Here is an 18,790-nt window from a genome sequence, read left to right as displayed (position 1 = left end):
ATTTGAAAGAGCAAAATCTGCCTTCTCTTTGCTCTGGCAAGCCCTTGGCAGCTTGTACTTGAATGAAGTTGCATCTTTACCAACTAGTTCTGGCTTGTAGATCAGGAAAACCTCCTCAGCCTCCACATTGGATTCATTAGATATTTACTGAAGTTATTTGTGATTAAGTAAGGACTATTGTACCTGAGTAAGAATTGGGTGAGCAGGGAAAAATAAATATATTTCTTCTTTTGTAATATTTTTTTTTTCTTCTTATGAGAGAAGCTGCTAAAAGGCACAGAGTTCATGAGCTTGTTGTCTTAACCATTGTGATTTTTTCTGCTTCTCTGAATAGTTGTTAGTTCTAAAGTTTCTTATTCAGGAAAGTACTGAGATGTTTGCCTAAACTTGGTTCTACTGAAAAAGCTCATCAAAGAGGTTCCACTGAAGTAAAATGCTTTACTTAGATACATAATGAAATGTCTGAGATTGCTTTCCTTTTTTGTTGTCATTAGAAAGAGTGTATTTGCTTCCAAGTCTCTCTTCCATGTACTTAGGAAAATTTCATTGTTCCCATGGCAGGGACAAGCAATGCTAGTTCTGCTAGATAAATGTTGACTGATTCTCTTAATTGTGCCATGTTCTCAGAACAGCAACTACAGAAACTTAGCCAAATGCAAAAACTCCAGGATCAGCTCTTCAGATACCTGATCATGAGTGTCTATGTTCAAAACAAGTCTTGCCTATGTATGCCAGTCTATATATGTACTAGCAAGTCAGTATCTACAGCAGAATTTGGCTTATCTTACACAGTTAATACCTACAGTGCTGTACTGAGAAGCCCTCTGTATCTGTTTCTGGAAAAGACAACAAAGATAATGGTGAGAGAGAGATATTTCCTCCTACTCTACTAGCATCAAAGATCCTACACACTGACATATTATTTAGCTCCTGCACAGCACAGGAGAAGCATTCTTACTTTATACCTTTAGGGTAGGCAGAGACTGAAACCTACATCTTACAGATGGAGAAGCTGGGTAGGGTAGAAAAATGTAACCTCCCAAAGTAATTCAGTAATTTAGCATGATAAAGGCATACTCAGGACTTGTGGGTCTCCAGGAACACGGCTAACATTCAGGCCACCATGATCTTCCATCCTGCAAGCACTGCTGAGAATGGGACAGTTGGATATGGCACTGGGCAGGATGAAGACTGTTAATCAGAGTGGTGTCTGTACTTCAAAGAGGCTGGGGTAGTCCTTTACCAGATACCATGCGCTCTCCCATGGCTTCAGCTCTCTGTATGGTAACTGACCAAATCTGCTCTTTCAAGTGTATGGCTACTTCCCAAAGTAACATGACTCTTGCTTAGATTCTGAAGCATTTAACTTCTACTAGCATCTGAGGACAGATGACTCACTTGTTCCACAGTTCTGAGTGATGCCAACTGTGTAAGTCATGAGTGATTTACCTTTCAAATGATCTCTTATTTATGCCAGTAATGGAATTAAAACAGAAGCTCTGCTTCCATGGGAGAACTGACATATTCTTTCCAATGACAGTCACGTTCAACAAAAATGGCTAGTGTGAGCCAATCAACAAGAACGTTAATAGTAATGACTAATATTTACTATCAATAATAATAAAGATAATTAAAAATACTAAAAGAGGTCACTGTTCACACTTGGTGAACACTCTGTCCTGCTTTGGATGGAAATACACATGAGGTTGCTCCTTTTCTATGCTTAATGTATAGTTGCCTGATTTAACATACATAGTGCTATGGCTTATAATAAAAGTTGTGTAGTCTGCAGCTTTTTACTCTTTACATCCATTTAGAGGCATCTACTGGATGTGACTGAATGTACAAAAAAGGAATGGATGAGTCTTGGAGAGAAGGGAAAGAGGCAGTCAGAAAGGAATGGGAAGCAAAGGGACTCCTAGTGAGCAGTACAAGGCAGAGGTGGGGAAGGCTGCATAATGGATGGCAAGATAGTAAATCCCCATTGGGCAAAAAAGAAATCCTTTGCAGTACCGTTTATGCCCACCCAACAGTCTGCTATTACTTCCTGAACATATCCTGCAGGGGCCCTGGTAGGTATTTGATAACTGTGTCTAGAATGCTCTCTTCTTCCTCCTCCTCCTCCTCTCCACAGCCAGGAGGGACAGCCTTCTTTGGGCGTGTCAGACTCCCTTCAGCATTATCTTCCAGTGCAGCCTGGGCCTCTGCTTCCTTTTCTTCCTTCTTCTTTATCCCATACTGCAGGGGAGAGATAACACATTGTTAGTTACTCACTGAACAGGATCACACATGGTGCCTAATATCCTGCAGTATTTAACATCACTGTTAATATTCTGGTTTTGCTCTTTTACAGACAGCGAAATTATCTATCCTAACAATTCCTCTGTAAGTATAGCCCAGTGGATGGACAAGACTCACACAACAAGACCATCAGATGCTCAGATTACTCAGAAACAAACATAGGAGAGAATTTGGGACTATACAGCCATGGACCTAGCAAAGACAATACAAACTGTGTTAGTCAGGTTTTGGGGTGGTATTCCATTGGTGTTGATCCTCCTCTTTTTTGCTAACAAGTCTGATGCTCAAGTCCACCATCTGCAATCATTTGAAACTCCACCTGCAGCATTTTACAGTAACAGTTTATGGATGCAGCAAAACTTCAGGAAAAAAATAATTATCAACACAAGAAAGCAAATAGAACAGGACAGACAGTCAGACTGCAGTGAAAATGACAGTTTTAGATATTCTCATGTGGGAGATAGCCTATGCAACTTCATGCCTCTTCTCTTGGTGTAAACTGGACAGAAAGACCCCTTAGTGAAAATAAATCTCTGTGAGAAACTCTACACTTGCACACTGAACTCCGTGCTTCTGGGAATAAAGCTGACTCATATCATTTGAAAAGAAACATCCTTAAGCCTGCAAGTAGAATGCATACCTGAAATTTGATACTCCCATTATGAATTGAAGGCGCACCACTAAGGCTTTACATGAGTAGCAAGAATCTCATTTTGTGATTTTATGTTCAAAATGCTAGATTTAATAGAGGAGTAAAGACACACATGAGCGAATCAGAATACAGAGAGAGCTGCTGTAGTGTTTCAGCTCAGAGTGACTAGGACTTTATTTCCAACTGCTAGTTTGAAAGCATGTCCAAGAAAAACAAATTCTACTCACAGGCTTCCAGGCTGGCAGAAACGTTCTACTGTTTAGTCATTTCACCTTCTAGCCAGCAAACTTTATGGCTGCTCACAACTGCCAGCTCCTTGCTTTATCAGCTCCTCAGCCACTAGTGACTCGCACAAGCACCTGCACAACTACTTACAATCATTTCACTTCAGCTATGTTGCGGAAGAAGAGGAAAGGCATTCAGGTTTGCTATAGCAGCTATTGGCTTCAAAAATTATTGCTCTATGAAACCTATTCCTTCATTTATGTCTAAATTTTAATTAAAGTACCAAACAAAATTAAGATTGCACTCAGTATATCAGAAACATAGAGTAAGCGTAAAGTAACTTAGACCCATGCAATGGCCAGTGAAATATTTTGCATGAATAAGCTTGAAAATAAATTTGAAAATAAAATTAAATATGTTAAAGCCATCAAATAATTATGTTGGTACAAAGTACTCAGTATTTTCTACTATCAATGGTATTGTACTGCTGAGTAGACATAAAATAGATGCTCTTTTCTTATCTTTTCATTTTTTCCCTTAAGAATAGATCAAATTCTAAAGAAAAAAAATTGCATTGCTGCTGTCATGACTTTCTGATTTCAAAGGGCTCTTGGGTTTGACAAGAAACTCCTTAACATCTCTGAGCAAAGGCTTCCTTTCCTCAGCATCACTAAAATCTAGGGTGACTGCCTTCAATTACTTCAAACCCCACAGTTACCTAAATCAATTCTTTCAAGCCAAAATGTTCATTAAGGTCATTTGTCTTGTGATTTTTATACCTAGTGGATGCCCGTCACGCCAGCTTTCATGGGAGAGATGTTCAAGACAAATAATGTCTCCACATCTGAGGCAAAGGAAGCATTTGATCATCTTGTAGTCACAGGGCCAGACACCACAAAGAAGATACAACATAGGACCAGCAGTCACCGCAAAGGAATGACATATATGGCTAGGCTGTGGATAGTCTGTATGACTGACTGATACTCTCCCTTTCAAGTCACAGGTAGATGTCTCTAGGTGATTCCCAGTGTAATTTACCAACTTCACAATCCTTTACTACCTAGAGAGAAGCAGTAGTGGAGATAATGCAAATATAGTAACATATGGGTCCCCTTGCATGCTTTCAAATCCTCCATCTCAAAACAAGTAAGGTCAGCTTATGATGGGTTTGATACTCTAGCTTGTGAATTTGGAGCACAAACATCCAGGCCACAGGAAACTGTGGAAAACAAAACCATCCACACAGCACTACTGTGTGCTGAGACAGAAATTCAACACTAGAAGAAGGAATTATCATCCTACTTGTCAGCCTGTGCTGACATGTTTTACTCAGGAAGTGTCTACTGATTGCCCTCAAAGAAATGCATGGTGCTAGACAAAACTTCACTTACAAGATATGACCAGTCTTAGAGGGTAGCTGTAGAATGAGGCAATAAATGGTCTAGAAAGAGATTTATCAACATAAAATGGCACTAAGGAAAACCAGATTTTATTGTTCCAGATTACTGACAAAAATGCCAAGCACAGAAATTTATTTGTCTTGGTTCCTACCTGTAGTGATGCTTACTTCCCTTTAGTCTCTTCCCTCTAGTGCACTTGTAACATCTAAATATGAGTTTATGTTTGACAAAAATATTCTTTTTCTGGACAAAGCTGGTATTGCAGCAAAAGCAATTCTTATATGAATCAGTTTTGATAATTCAATGTTATCATTTAAACTTAGTGATACTTACCTTAATCAAAATGAAATGCTGTGATGATTCACAGGTGAACAAAATGACATTTTTCAGGGATTAAATGATTTGAGAGGAAATCAGATTATAGAAAGGAAGATCTATGTTAAGATCAAAATTTCTAAAAAGGATCTTAGTGTTTTCACACAAAATCTTTTAGATGAAGTTAATATTTTTTTTAAAATGTAACTAAAACGAATGAAACCTTTTGGTACTCTGGTTTCCTGAAGATGGGAAATATTGCATTATCTCAAAAACTCTTGGAGGATGAGAACAATTTCACTTTTATTCAAAGTCCAAACTCACAAAATTTAATATCAGAGGCTGTATTTGTATATTATCTGCTTGGTCTTTGCTCATGCAACCATATAGTTAATAACATACAATTATGGACCTAACCATGCAAGGTACTGAAATATCTTAAATATATGAAGCATGATGCCGTACCCAAAGTCTGATGCTGGCAGGCTGGAATCCTCAGTCACCAGATGAAAAGAGTAGGGAAAAAATACCATAGCCCTCAGTCTACACCACACTCACTTTTGTCAGGAAAACACCTGACTAACAATGCTGCCATCAGCTTCACCTCCATGTCTTTCCTTCCCTATTCCTTCTGCTTTCCACAGGAAACCAAATTCAGAGCACGAACTAGAAACCTGCTGGAAATTCAAACTTGAATGGCAGTAAGGGTGTCAAGGAATGGTGAGACTGTTGAGCCAAGGTTCACTTGCAGCTAAAATGTCAACCTGTCACAAATACAGTTACCATTGTTTAAGACAAACTAACAATTGCTTGCTAAAAATGAACATGGCTATCTAGAAAATATCTAAGCCACAGAATAAATAAAGCACTAACATAACAGTTAAAGACTCTGGCAGAAGTAACTGTTTATATCTCAGAGTAAAGTTTGGGACTGACTCCTTAGTAACAAGAAGTGAATTTTCTGGAGAAACTAAGGAAATATAGAAAGAGTTTTGTGGGAGAAATAAAGACAACTTCAAGACTGCATGGTGGGGCCAGCAGATTATCAGTGCAGAAGATCCTGGAGTCTGAGAATTAAGTGCTGCCAAGATGAACATTTTTCCCATTGACATGCTAAGCAGGATGCTCCTGGGGCTCCCACACTCTGAAAAGGGATTCAAAAGACCAACAGAGTGGTCTTTTGACATTAGCAGGTTGAGTTAACCATAACATAATAAATGTAACATTATGCTACTGATATTCACCATGATTGTATGTTGTTATTATGGTTACTTACTATGATTATTAATCATATAACTTTATCTGCTGTTTCATTGGCTGGACTATCATATTTTACAAGCTCTATAAACCATTAAATATCAGTATGTATATACTTCATATAGTCACAGCTACATTCATCACTGGATATTTTCACTGGACACTTTTCCTCCCTTCTAATACAGGGAATGAAGACCAGTGCTCTGCTACTACACACTTGTCCTGCAGCCCAGACTTGTAGCAGCAGCTGCTGGAAATGTGAAGAAAAATAAAAGCATATTTCATTCCTTGGGGCAGAGAAAGAAACCATGTTCACTTGGCTAGCTTGAACACAATCACAAGTTTTACTAATGAAAGGATCATCTGACTCAGGGTGCGCATGCGAAACCCACAGCAGGCAGTGGGTTGCAAGAATTTGTTGTAATGCCTTGCTAAGATAAACTCATGCAGGTCTGGATAGTAAGAATTTTGTAATGGAACATGTCCTAGGTGGACCTGTTTGACCAGTACTTTTCATGACTGGTAGCAGCTATCACCTGTCTCCCCCACTGTGGCTGTATCTGGGTGATTAAAATCTCGAGATATGTGTACAGCAACCTCACAACCCATGGTGCTACAAATTGTTTACAGATGGTTGTTTTCACTGTGAACAACTGGCAGCATTGTTTGCCTTTCACTCAGGAAACATGTCTTCCTTTCAAGGTGCTCCAAGAGCCTGAGTTTGGTCTTCAATCTGCATTCCAAGAAGTAATATCAGCTAAAACCAATTTTGAGTTTCTGGGAAAAGGTTGGCATATGGTAACATTTATCTTCAGGGAAATGTTCTCCTTAGTAGTTTTGTGTAGCTGCAGGTGGTACCGAATCTCTCTCTGAACAAATGTGACATTTCTGTAATTACTATTTTATTTACCATATGAGCTTTTAAAAGCTAACAAGATACTTCAATGCTTGTTCCTTATTCTGTTTCCTTTATAAATTAGGGGAGCTCTTGGCTCGTCTTACATAGGCCTGTCTTTTAAATTTCAGTCATATTCCAACTCATATCAGAACAAAAACCAAAAAAGAATAAAATTATCAGCCAGACTTGAAAGTATACAGTTAAGAGTATGCACTGTGAGGGCAGCTCGCTCACCCTTTCACCTCAAAGGTTAACCTGACTTGAACTACTCTTTTTCTAAAGGCTCTCGCCCAGTGAAGAATTCCTATCTGCTCTAGAACTTAACTATCCTTTACAATGAAAGTATTTCTTCTCTTGTCTGGTACAGAAAAATGTGTATTTAATTTATACAGTCCTGAAGTCTTTCTACATGATTTCTTTGGTCTCTCTGGGAGTGGACAGGCTGCCAAGTATGTCTTCTGCTTTAAGTTTCAGGTGAAGATGAGGCAGTTCTCAGTTCGAGGCTTACTTAAAAGTATCTACCTTTAATGGGCTATGGTCTGGTTTTGTCTTTGAATTGATGCTACAGCACTGTTTACAGATCTTCCTGTGATTAGAGTGTTTTGTGTGTTTATGTGGCAATGGAAACAGCACATTTTTCTTCCGCTATGTCTATTCCCTCCAAGTCCCTGAACTGGGGATGCTGCAGAATGAGAGAAAGGTTTACCTACAGAAGATGACTACACTGAAAGCCAGAGCCCTGAGTACTCTGTACACAGACTTGCTTTGATGTGAGTCTGGCCCGCCAATATGCACTCTTCCACCTTAACATTAGGCATCTCTGAATTTCATTTATGTGTAAATTTCAGCTCTTTCTTGATTGTTTGTTTGGTTTTGTTGTCTAGTTGCCTTTTTTATTTGTTCACTTTTATTTGGCTTGATGTTCAAGGTGTTACTATGGAGAAAGGGAGTCCCCAGAAAATTTCTGCATAATCCTTTTAATGCATTTGAATGCAGGACACCATCTTTGTCCCTCAGTTTATCCATTTAAGTCAAAGTTCTGCCATGCACTACTAGAATTACTCAGAGTGTCCGCAGGCACTTCACCTATGTTGATCTTGGATAATCTCTGTTTTTTTGTGAGGAGTAATAAACAAAGAACCATAGCCTGACATATGGATAAACCATGCAGCTTTCCAGCTGTGGTAGCAAATGAAAGGTAAGACAGAGCGCTGGATGTTTCCATCTCTGTCACTCCCTGAGCGTGTGCAGATATGTCTCTGAGTGTTCTTGTAACCACGTGCTGTTGCATAGGTCTGTTGGCTAGGCCTCTGTCCTGTTCATGGAAGAGGCCTAATTAGTAACAGATAAGAAGAAAGCAAAGTCTGGAACTGCAGTCCTAAATTACATTGTCTAATTGCACATAAGCCAAAGGGGAGCACAGCTCAGGAGAGAGGTGGCAGATAGGGAGAAATGAAGAAAATAAAAACTTCAGGAAAGGGACATTTTAAGATGCAAAGGCAAAGCTATGGATATATGAGCAGTTTCTACTTCAATCTCTCTTAGAACCGACTTTCCCACGACATCTCCTTTGGGGCTATCAGACTTTTTCAGGTAGGTTTCCTGCAACGGTTATTTGTAGACATGGCTTCTGTTTGAGTCCTCTACCTCATGTAAGGCTCCATTTCCCCAAAACTTCCTGTGATTGCACGTGCCTTGCTCCTCTCTGTCAGTCAGGCTTTCAGCTCTGTCAAAATCCCAGCAGTTTTTCTGATATCACCTTAGTTCAGGTCTTCCAGTATATTATCTCCTACTTCTCTCAGAAGGCTCCCCTAAGGCAGGTACACAGAGGCCTGCAGTTTTCATAGATCAGATGTAGATGTAGATTTCAAAGGTCTGATCTAATTTTCAGCTGCCTCTCATCAGCACCCTCTTCTGGTGACACTGGGGGAATTTGAAAGTCACTTCTTTGTCCCCCGCAGCAACATCACTGACTGAGAACCACATGCCTGTTCTCCATTCTGATTGACTGCAGAATTGCAACACATTCCTATGGAATACCCATTGCTCTCAGCATCAGCAGTGTTGCCATCAGGAGCAGCAGTACTCTTCTGCTGCCTCACAGTGGAAATAGTGTGGAAATACAACAAAGCACTGCTCACCTCAGAAGATCTGATCTGTGCTCAACAAGCCTTGCTACTTTACTTTGATTGGAACCAATATCACATCTGTCCAATGCTTGATGTTGCATAACTGTAAGTAAAAAACAAAGCTGCACCTGGTTACTGGTTGCAGAGGACACTGTGAATTTGCTGCAAATTCAGATCAAAAGGAATCCATTGGTCTCAATGAAGATGGGACCAGAAACAATTAAGAGAGTTGGGAAACATGATCCACTATGGATGCTGACTCTATGCTGAAGCAAATGGACCAACGTGCTTATTGCTCAACTGGCTGCACTATGCTAGATTAACCCAGTAAAAATGCTTCTTTCCTACTTCCACATTCAGATGGTGTGAACTACAATTTTTGAACACAAGTACTTCTCTTTGGGAAGCAAGACTCTATGAGAAAGAACAGACGTAGGTATTGCATATCATGAATTTTTCAGAATACATGGCAAAAAAAGATGTTTCATGTTTGCAAATATGTTAATTTGCTTCCTCTTGTGTACTCAGTATCCATATTAAAACAATGTCTTACTGCTTCATGGTCAGCCTCGGTGAGAGGGAATGAGGTTTAAAAAGTTTCAAGAGTGGAGTTAATTAAATTACTGCTGAATAGCAAAGACTTCCATCTTGTAATCAAAGAAAACTCTAGAGTAAGCAATGAATATGTGACTCATGAAGAAAAGCATAGAATAAAGGGTTCCAAAATATTGATTTTCAGCACCTGAAGGGCTGACTGAAATCACTACACTGACTTGTAACCACAGGGCCTGAGATGAGTACTGTACATATTGTACTCCTAAGCCTGTTAGTTGCTTTGGGAAATCTCTTGCGCAGAACCTGATCTGCAGCTTCAATTAGGAAAATCTGGGTTAATTCTATTCTTCAAAGCATCTGAGACACAGTAAGAGGAAAGAAAAGTGACATGTTCCATGCTAACAATTACAGTTTAATTGACTATGTTACGGTGAAAATTTAAGTTTTGCTCCATGATCACCAGGATGTGGTTAAGCTGCAGAAGTTTCCCATGAGAGCAGGCATTTTCCACTGATGCAGAGCAGGTGTGCTCCTACCCAAAGTGGGATATGACTTCTTTTGTTTCTAAATGTTTGCATTTAGCTTTCTACATTAAAAACTTTCTGAAGCTACTGGCAGTGACCTTGAAAATCCACAAGGGCAAATGCTTCTATAAGTTAACAAGAATTTATGTTACAGATATGTATCTAACAGATAAACCTGTGTTTACTTGTGCAATTTCCAAGATCACAACACGGCGTATACTTGTTCTTCCTCCTTCCTGCCTCCCACATTTTTTTGCTTTGACACATGAAAGCATTCATTTTAGTACAAGGCTGCTAAAAATAATTCCCTAGGATGCTGCAATAATTTAAATACAAATATTGACATTCCATGGCCTCTGTTTCCCATATGTGAAAAGCTCTCTTTTTTTCTCTCCTTTTTGAACCCTTTGATCTCATCACTGCTGAGAATCTTGGGGACTAACTTGAAAGGAAAATAGTCCCCATTTAGGTACACATCTGATTTTTTTTTTTTCCCCAGGTTTCTGTGGGACCTGAAGTGGAGAGAATTAATTTCTTCTTGATGGACAGAGAACTTAAGTAAGATTACCTTTCCAAAGAGGCTGTTGTGAGAGTCCACTCTGAAACACAGCTATTGCTTTTAATGATACCACACTGAAATACAAGGTCACTCTTATAATGTCATTCTGTCCTCCATAACTCCCCTGGAATAACAGGATGAATTTGACAGGACATTAAGCTCCCTCAAACTTTTCACTACGAATTTTTTTTTTCTTCAGTAACCTACACCAATATTTTCAAAGCTGACTTTGCTAAGAGCACACAGCAATGTAATTCTGCCATAGTAAGAGATCAGGAAAGATTAGTTAGGTGATTATCGCTAGTCCTTGCTGTGAAATTATTTAATTTTTGTCATCCATTCTCTGGGGATTCTTCTGTGTGGAATAAATCTTGCCATATCCCATTAGCTAGGATCTAATTAGCACATCCACCCTGACTGTACATCTGTGGAAACAAGGCATTGACACAAGTTCAGAGCCAAGACATAGTAAAATCAAAAGTAGTTTGAAATCAATTAGTTTCAAAACCTTTGACATATACTTTCTTCTGAGGTACAAAAAGTACTTCTCAATCCCATTAGCCAGCAGCAGAGACAACACTGACATTAAAATGCTTTAAAAAGGTGAAGATCACTTTTAATACCCAAAAAGGGCAAGTAATAAAGTATGTTTATTCAGATGCTGTAGTCTTTTATAGAAATGTGAAAAATATGAAGAGTAAGTTACTTATCCTTCTCTAATTCTTTTTACCTGACACACCAGCCTCTCCCTTTTGTAAGTCAAGGTAGTTTTCTTGCTCCCCAAGAGACTCTGCCAGAAGCTGTGGAAGTTACATTTGTAGCAAAAGAAAGTTGTTAAGGTGCCACAGTGCTGCAAGATTGGCTTGCTGCTACAAGTTTGGAGAACTGCTGTGGCTTAATAAATCCTCCATTGCAAAACTCTGCAACTAGCTTGGGCTGACAGAGCAAAAACCACATTAGAGATGAGATGAATGCTCCACATTTCTTGCAAGTAGAATCAGCTGTTAATTTTTTTGCATCCTTTCTGTTGACTGGCCATGGTAAGAGAACAGATGTTTAACGTTATCAGTGATGTACGAGCTGGCACAGACTCCATGAAACTCATAATCCCCATCAGGATAAGAGATGTACAACTAAAGGGAAAGACAAACCTTGTATAGAAGAGCTTGTGGATGGTACTGTACATTTCCAATAGACACGCCATTGTTCTATAGCAACAAGACAATGGAGTTTCATCTCACTTCTATCTGCTTCTGGTTACTAAAGTTAAGGAAGAAGCCTTTTCAAGAGAGAACAGTTGCTATAACAATTTTCAAAGGTTCTTGAGCAGTAGGACTGTGACCTGCAGTTTTTCTTGCACTTTCCATATACACAGGACCTCAGAGCAATCCAGACAGGAGTGGAACAGATGAAATGTTAACCTCTTGCTGACTGGAGGTATTAATTCCCCCATTAGTGAATCAGGACAGAGTCATGAGCCCATTTTCCTTCTCTCTGATGTGATGCTTTTCTCTGACACATTGATGGAGACTTTTTGCAGTGGTATATTGGGTCTTTGTTGTGCCCATTTCAAAAAGCGGCTCTAAGTTCCCATTTACAGGCTAGGTGATTCCTAGCTGTGCCCATGCTATCCTCCTTAAGCTATGCAAATGAAGGCTGGCTCTCTTCTCCATATTGTCTGAGCACTTTGGAGTTTCATCTCACTTCCATTATCCAAACTCCATTAATGAGACTTCCAGTAGTCAAGCAAGGGAGAAGAAGCAGTATGAGAGACCTTGCAAATACACGAAACCTGAGGCTTGGATAATGTGAAGTGGCAAAGAGTGTTGGAAGGAAAGACATCAGCAACTGAATCTCCACACTGCACATGCATGTGACCACACACATCAAAAACATGCTCAGCTGATCATGGTGTTCCATGCCTCTGACCACCATGTAGTATCTTCTCATAATTTTCCCATACTTAAAATATCTGTGCATGCCTAACAGAGCCATGAATGCTCTGACTTCAGAAATTTCCATCTCAGTTAATTCTCAAAATGTAAGAAGAGTAATTAAAAAAACAATAAGTAAGAATACACTTCACTAAAACATGGCTTTTTTTGGCCAAAGCCTCAGCACATTTCAGAAAAGACCTCAGTTATCCAAATTGCTACCAAAACCTAGAATATTTTAAAGTAATACTTTTTGTTGAGAAGCAAGGAGAAAATTCCTTTCAAATGCCAGTGTTCACTGCCACTAAAGAAGTTCCGTGCAAGTGGAAGTGTCTCTATTACTAAGAGTAGAGTGCTTAAAAAATTACTACCACATAGAAAATGACTACCAAACACACGAACAAGAAAACAGTATAAATGCAGTGAAGAAAACAGAAACTCTGATACAGGCAGAAGGAATATCGTTGCATCTGAGAAGCACTTAGAAAGAAAGGGATCTCTATGTGAAAAAGAAGCCGACATTCAACTTATCCTAACCTAGAGGCAGGGCAGGAATAGCAGGAAGAGCAAGTAGAAATGCTATTCTGAGATGGTTGGGTTGCATGACTGAAAGGAAATGCTGTGTCATGATCACTGATAGGCAGCTCCTAGAACAGGTCGAGCAGGTATATTACCCTGTGATTTCCTTTCAGATCTTGCTTAGCAGGTAGTGAGGTTTGTGTTTGAGTTTTGGCACTTGGTGCTCTTGACCTGATGTGCTTTGAGGGTAGAAATACCCCATCTGCAAGATTTCTGCTGAAGGGGCCTGTAGGGAGCCAGGCAAGGACCTATGGTATCATAAACCTTTTTTTTTTTTTTCAAGCAGGATGGTTTAAACTGAAAGAGAGTGGATTTAGATTAGATATTAGTATGAAGTTCTTCCCTGTGAGGGTGGTGAGGCACTGGAACAGGTTGTCTAGAGAAGCTGTGGATGTCTTACTCCTGGAAGTGTTCCAGGCCAGATTGGATGGGGTTTTGTGTAGCCTGGCCTAGTGGAAGCTATCCCTGCTCATGGCACAGGTATTATAACTAGATGACCTTTAAGGTCCCTTTCAAAACAAACCATTCTATGATTCCCTGATGGAGGAAACTATCTAGCAACCTGTAACCCAGGCCCTGTTACTACCTAGGCCACACCTCACCTTCTCTCTGTGTTTGCCCTTCCTCCATCTTTGGCACATCTGTCTAACAGTGTACGCAGGATAGGGATAACCCTGACACCAAATGCATGCAGCCTTTCCAATGTAGGAAAAGAAAATCAAACAAACCTTATAGACCTAATTCAGACAATTGCTGGTAACTGAAACCAGGCTGCTTCTTCAGACTTGAGCTCCTTCCTCTTCTCCAGGCTGCACTAGAGATGAACTTATGCTTAAGTGTTACTTCATCTTTCTCACCCTGTCACAAAACTACCACATAATTTCAGTTTTAGAAAGCTAAGACCTCTTACTAGGGTGGTATTGTATTTTACAGATCACTGTATTTTACAGTCACTGGTCCTCTTGAATCTTCCCAAGGACTACACATAACCACAAATGAAGTTTCTTTTCTTTGAGTTTTACTTTCATAAACCAGGAACCAGCAGAAGTTCTAGCCATTGTGATCAGGACTGTATTACACGCAAAATCGGATGTTTTCACAGCAGGGGAGCTACATTTATGAACATGATCAGTAGAAAGTACATAGATTACCCAAATTAATCAGACCTGTGAAGACAGTTTTGTGTTTTAGTAATCAAAATTGTGAGGCTTTTCTTGGCTCTGCATCAACTTGCAAATTAGTCTGTTTCCACAGGTATCTCATTGTGCAGCTTCCAATTTCATTTTTCATTCATATTGTAAAGTTGTTCAGTGCTCCTGAGTACAGTAAAGCCAGAGAGACTGGCATCTCCAAATAAGATCCAGGTACTTTAATAACTATTATTTCACTTAGCCAACACTTAAGAGCTTTCAGGTTTGATTATAATTAGAAGAGCTGACTTCTTTTGTATCTTTTAAGCAACTGCCTTACTTCACAGTCATGATGATTACAAAAGGTCAGAGAAACAGGAATGATGCAATGCTATTGCAAGATAGCTGCACTAGGAAAAGCCATGGTTTTGACCTGTGCAGTTCTTAACAAACTCCTTCAGAGCTGTGCTTAGTGTTGAAGCTTTGAACTTTTTTATTTCAGGCTTTGTCAGGATTATGTACAAACCTGTTTGTCTGCAACAGTGTGGGGCTTACCGTGTTGTTTCTGAGTCATCACTGAGCAAATATCAAGAAATGCTCCTAGAAAAGTAGGGCTATATTTTGTGTTAAAAGATTGCAGGGTGTTTGTGTGAGATATGGGAATGGATTTCATGTTGTTTGGTGCTATCAGGACAGATAAAGCACCTTCAGTAGTCTCTCTCCACCTGAATTACCTCACCCTCAGTAAATCAATAGCTGGTTCCTCAACTCCCTTTTACATCACACTTGGGAGAAAACAATTAATTTTTACGTTTAGTTTTTGAACCAAAGATTCAAATTTATTTTGAAATTACTTCAGACCACTAGTTAAAAACAGTCCATATAAGTCAAATAAATTATTTCACTAAGCCTGAAGCATATTCTTTTAATTTCAGGCATTCATACTAAAAGCAGATCACAACTCACAGACAATCTTTTATAGACTACTGTGGTTTTGTTGGTGTTCTTATTCACACTGCTCTGTGGTTAAGACACTTGCCAAGGTATACATTGAGGAAACAGTTAGGGAGAAGCTTTCAACTGCAATTTCCTTCCAAGATTTCAAATATTGTCTCTGCCTGAGTCAATAACATATACGAACAATACAGAACAAAGGGTGTCCAAATCACTGGGTCTGGAAACAAAGATGTCACAAACTGTCGAAGTGGTGAGAGTTCTTAAAAAACACAGTGTCACTGAGCCTAAAATCTTTCATTGAAGAAGTTGTACCAGGAGTATGGTTTCATAAACATGTTAAGCCTATGCAATTATTTTAATGGGTTCAAAAACTCTGTAAGTGTCAGATTGCTCAACAAGAGCACTTGTTATGTGGTAACATTCATGTGTTGATGTGATCATTAAATTGAAGAGACAGAAAGATTTTAGGCAGATCAGTTCCCAGTTATGACTGTGTGAGAGTGCTGAATCTAAGATGATGCTCTCCACTGACTGATGCCTCTCTAAGTTCTCTCAGTATTCAAAAATCCCAACTTTGCTTTTCAGAAGTAGCTGTATTTTGCAGGGAGAAGCTGGCTTTTGGAAACTCAGGACCAGTCAGTGGAAGAAATCTTGTGCAGTTTATAATCTGATTTTCCGCTTGTGAGGCATGTGGAGTTAAAAAGCAGTGCTGGGAACACAAACTAACCATTTTATGCAAAAAACACAAGCGAATAGTCAGAAGGTGGAAGAGAAGAATCAGGACAAATGTTGGTGTGTTGAGTTCTCCCATAATCTGTGATTGATTTTGCCTCATCATTATGATCAGTTTTGTCAACGAAATTCCCTCAGAGATTCTTGATCAAAATGTTGGTGAACAGATCTCTGACTCCAGCCTCTGGAAGATCCTGGAGAGTACAGCATCTTTTACGTAGGCTCTAATGTGACATGTCAGTATGAGAGGCAGATTATGACCAGCACGACAGCTTTCTCCTTAACACTCATTGTGTCTACCAAACAAGGTTGAGTGCTAAATATTTGAGAAGATAGACACTTAAACAAGAGAATACACACTTGTCAAGGGAAAGAGCCTCCATGGCAGAGATTCATACTCCTTCTTTCACAGTATCAGATGCCCTGCAAGAGCAGGGGTATCCCTATCTCTGGGCATAGCTTGGCAGTTTCTCATTTGAGATTTTCTCATGATCTGTTGAAAGTGAAGATCTGATACCATCCCTTACCTTGACATCCAAATCTACACCTAAAGCATGTGGTGGCACAGAATCAGCTTAAACCACTTGTCAAATGACAGAGTGTTTTTCCAGATGTCTCTATTTGCATCTTTTTCCTTTGTAACAACCTGTAAGAAACAAACATATACCATATACCCTCACCCTGTGTTGCAAATAATTGGTTTGAGGATGGGATGATCACTTTTCAAATGACTGAGGAGATATGAGTCCACAGTTCTCTCAATGTCCAGGTCCTGTTTCCGCAGAAACAACTCAACATAAAGCCTCTCTTGCAGGTCTCAGCTTGATCTGTGGTACTCAGTCCTCTGTAATATGCCTCCTTTTTCAATACATGGGAGCAAGTGAGGAGCAAAAGCACATATCAAGATTGAGAGACTGTTTCAGATTATTGGCTCTTTTAGTGAATGAGACAGCATAGTTAGGACTGAGAGCTGGCTTGCTAAATTAGGAAGAACTGGAAGGCCAGCTGGCATATGGATAGAAGCCATTAGTGTTGTACTTCCTGACTTATAAAGTACTGTCAAACCTTTAAGAGTTAACTAAAGTACTCCTGCTTCTGTTAGACAGTATCAAACTGACAGCCCTATCAGAGAACTGTTCTTTCAGATTTCCAAAAGGCTCTGCATCATGTCCAAGGCTTTACTGAGATGTGAGCATGCCTCACTACGCTGTACTTGTTTGTGATTTACATCTTCTCATTCACCACTCCTATTAGAGCTGGCAAGGAACAAAACCAAGAAAAGCTGTGGTAGATTCAATAAAATATGGATAGAGAATATCCCAGAAGCCTTGTTCTAAAGGTCCCAGCCTCAATTTCAGATCAAAATTCAGCTCAATTAAAGATATAGATTTGAATTCCCAGCTTGAGCTAAAAACCCCACGTTATATGAAACTAATTTGAATTAGTCAGGGACAGAAAAATCTTCCCCAACTTCCAAGTGGGAAATTGGGCATACAGATTCTGATTAAAAACCACCAACAAGCCTCATTGTGTCTTCTGCATGTTAGCGGATGAAGAGTCCTATTCAAGAGACAAATTATCAGCTGTCTTCCCATATCAGGCCACTACTTGGACTACCTTTCTGGTTTGATATCTGTCTGAAGAATCCTTCCCCTAATTTAGGGTCAGATTGTTTAACAAGCAGATAGAATTTACATCCCTATAATTGAGCATGCCAGAAATAATCTAGCAGCTGTAAAATGAATAGTGAGGGATTGGTCTGTGATGGTCTTAACTTCTAAGTCTTACACTTCTGTCATGGACTGTTGCCTGTGGAGGTTTTTAGGAGGGGAAGAAACCCCATTTGCACAACAGTCAGACTATCCTTAATGTCGAGCTCAGGAAACTGATTCCCTACTCAACCATTGCATGATTTTGGGCAAGTTGCTCCATTTCCCCACCTGTAAATCACAAGCAGGAATTCTAAGTAAAAAATAATATAAATTCATTAATTGCATTCTATCACATGTAATATATACATTTATCAATAACACATATAATATGTATAATAAAATTAAATAATAATATTTTGACATTTTGGGTTTGAGATCTCTTGGGAAAAAAACCTTTCCTCTGTGCAGCCTGGTCTTGCTGGCTGATCCAAACATCATTTGGCCACACTTGGTGATCACAAAGAAGCATAAAAAAGGTAGAAGCAGGACTAACTGGTCTTTCAGAGATAAATGCATACTGTTACCTTTATGTTTCTCACAGGGTGTCCAGGCAGAAATCCACCGAAAAGATCTACCATAATTTTCTTCATAGAGGTTCTCAGTTCCAATTGGGCAGTTCCTATTCTGGAGAGCCAGCATCAATGATTCTAGTCTAAATTCAGGTAGACAGTGTCTACTCTGTTGGGGAAGTAGTCTAAGACAAGTTTGCAGCATTTACGAAAAAGAGAACTCTGAATCCAGCAGGCATGTAGGTAGCTTTCTCTCCTCTTCATGTAGTAGTTTTAACTTATCAGTGTAGAGATGACTGTGGATACTAATATTAAGTAAGCTATAACTCAACAGCCTCTCTATGCAGATGTTAGCCATCTCTAGTCCCCTGAAGAAGGGCAGGTCAGGTCCTTCACGGACTTTCTCAAGCTATGGACTAGAC

At 39.4% G+C, this 18,790-nt stretch overlaps 1 protein-coding gene across 1 annotated transcript in view; it reads right to left on the bottom strand.

Annotated features, from left to right (window-relative positions):
- Positions 1 to 2,040: 2,040 nt before the first annotated feature.
- Positions 2,041 to 18,790, bottom strand: part of CPLX1 (complexin 1) — an 83,236-nt gene continuing 66,486 nt past the window's right edge. Inside the window, exon 3 of the mRNA XM_062018813.1 lies at positions 2,041 to 2,238. Within this exon, the coding sequence (XP_061874797.1) occupies positions 2,041 to 2,238 (198 nt within the window). The remainder of the gene's footprint in view (positions 2,239 to 18,790) is intronic.

Source organism: Colius striatus, chromosome Z (genome assembly GCF_028858725.1).
Source record: "Colius striatus isolate bColStr4 chromosome Z, bColStr4.1.hap1, whole genome shotgun sequence".
Classification (NCBI taxonomy): Eukaryota; Metazoa; Chordata; class Aves; order Coliiformes; family Coliidae; genus Colius; species Colius striatus.
Note: the sequence above shows the minus strand (reverse complement) of the source record. Positions and strands in the feature narration are given on the sequence as shown.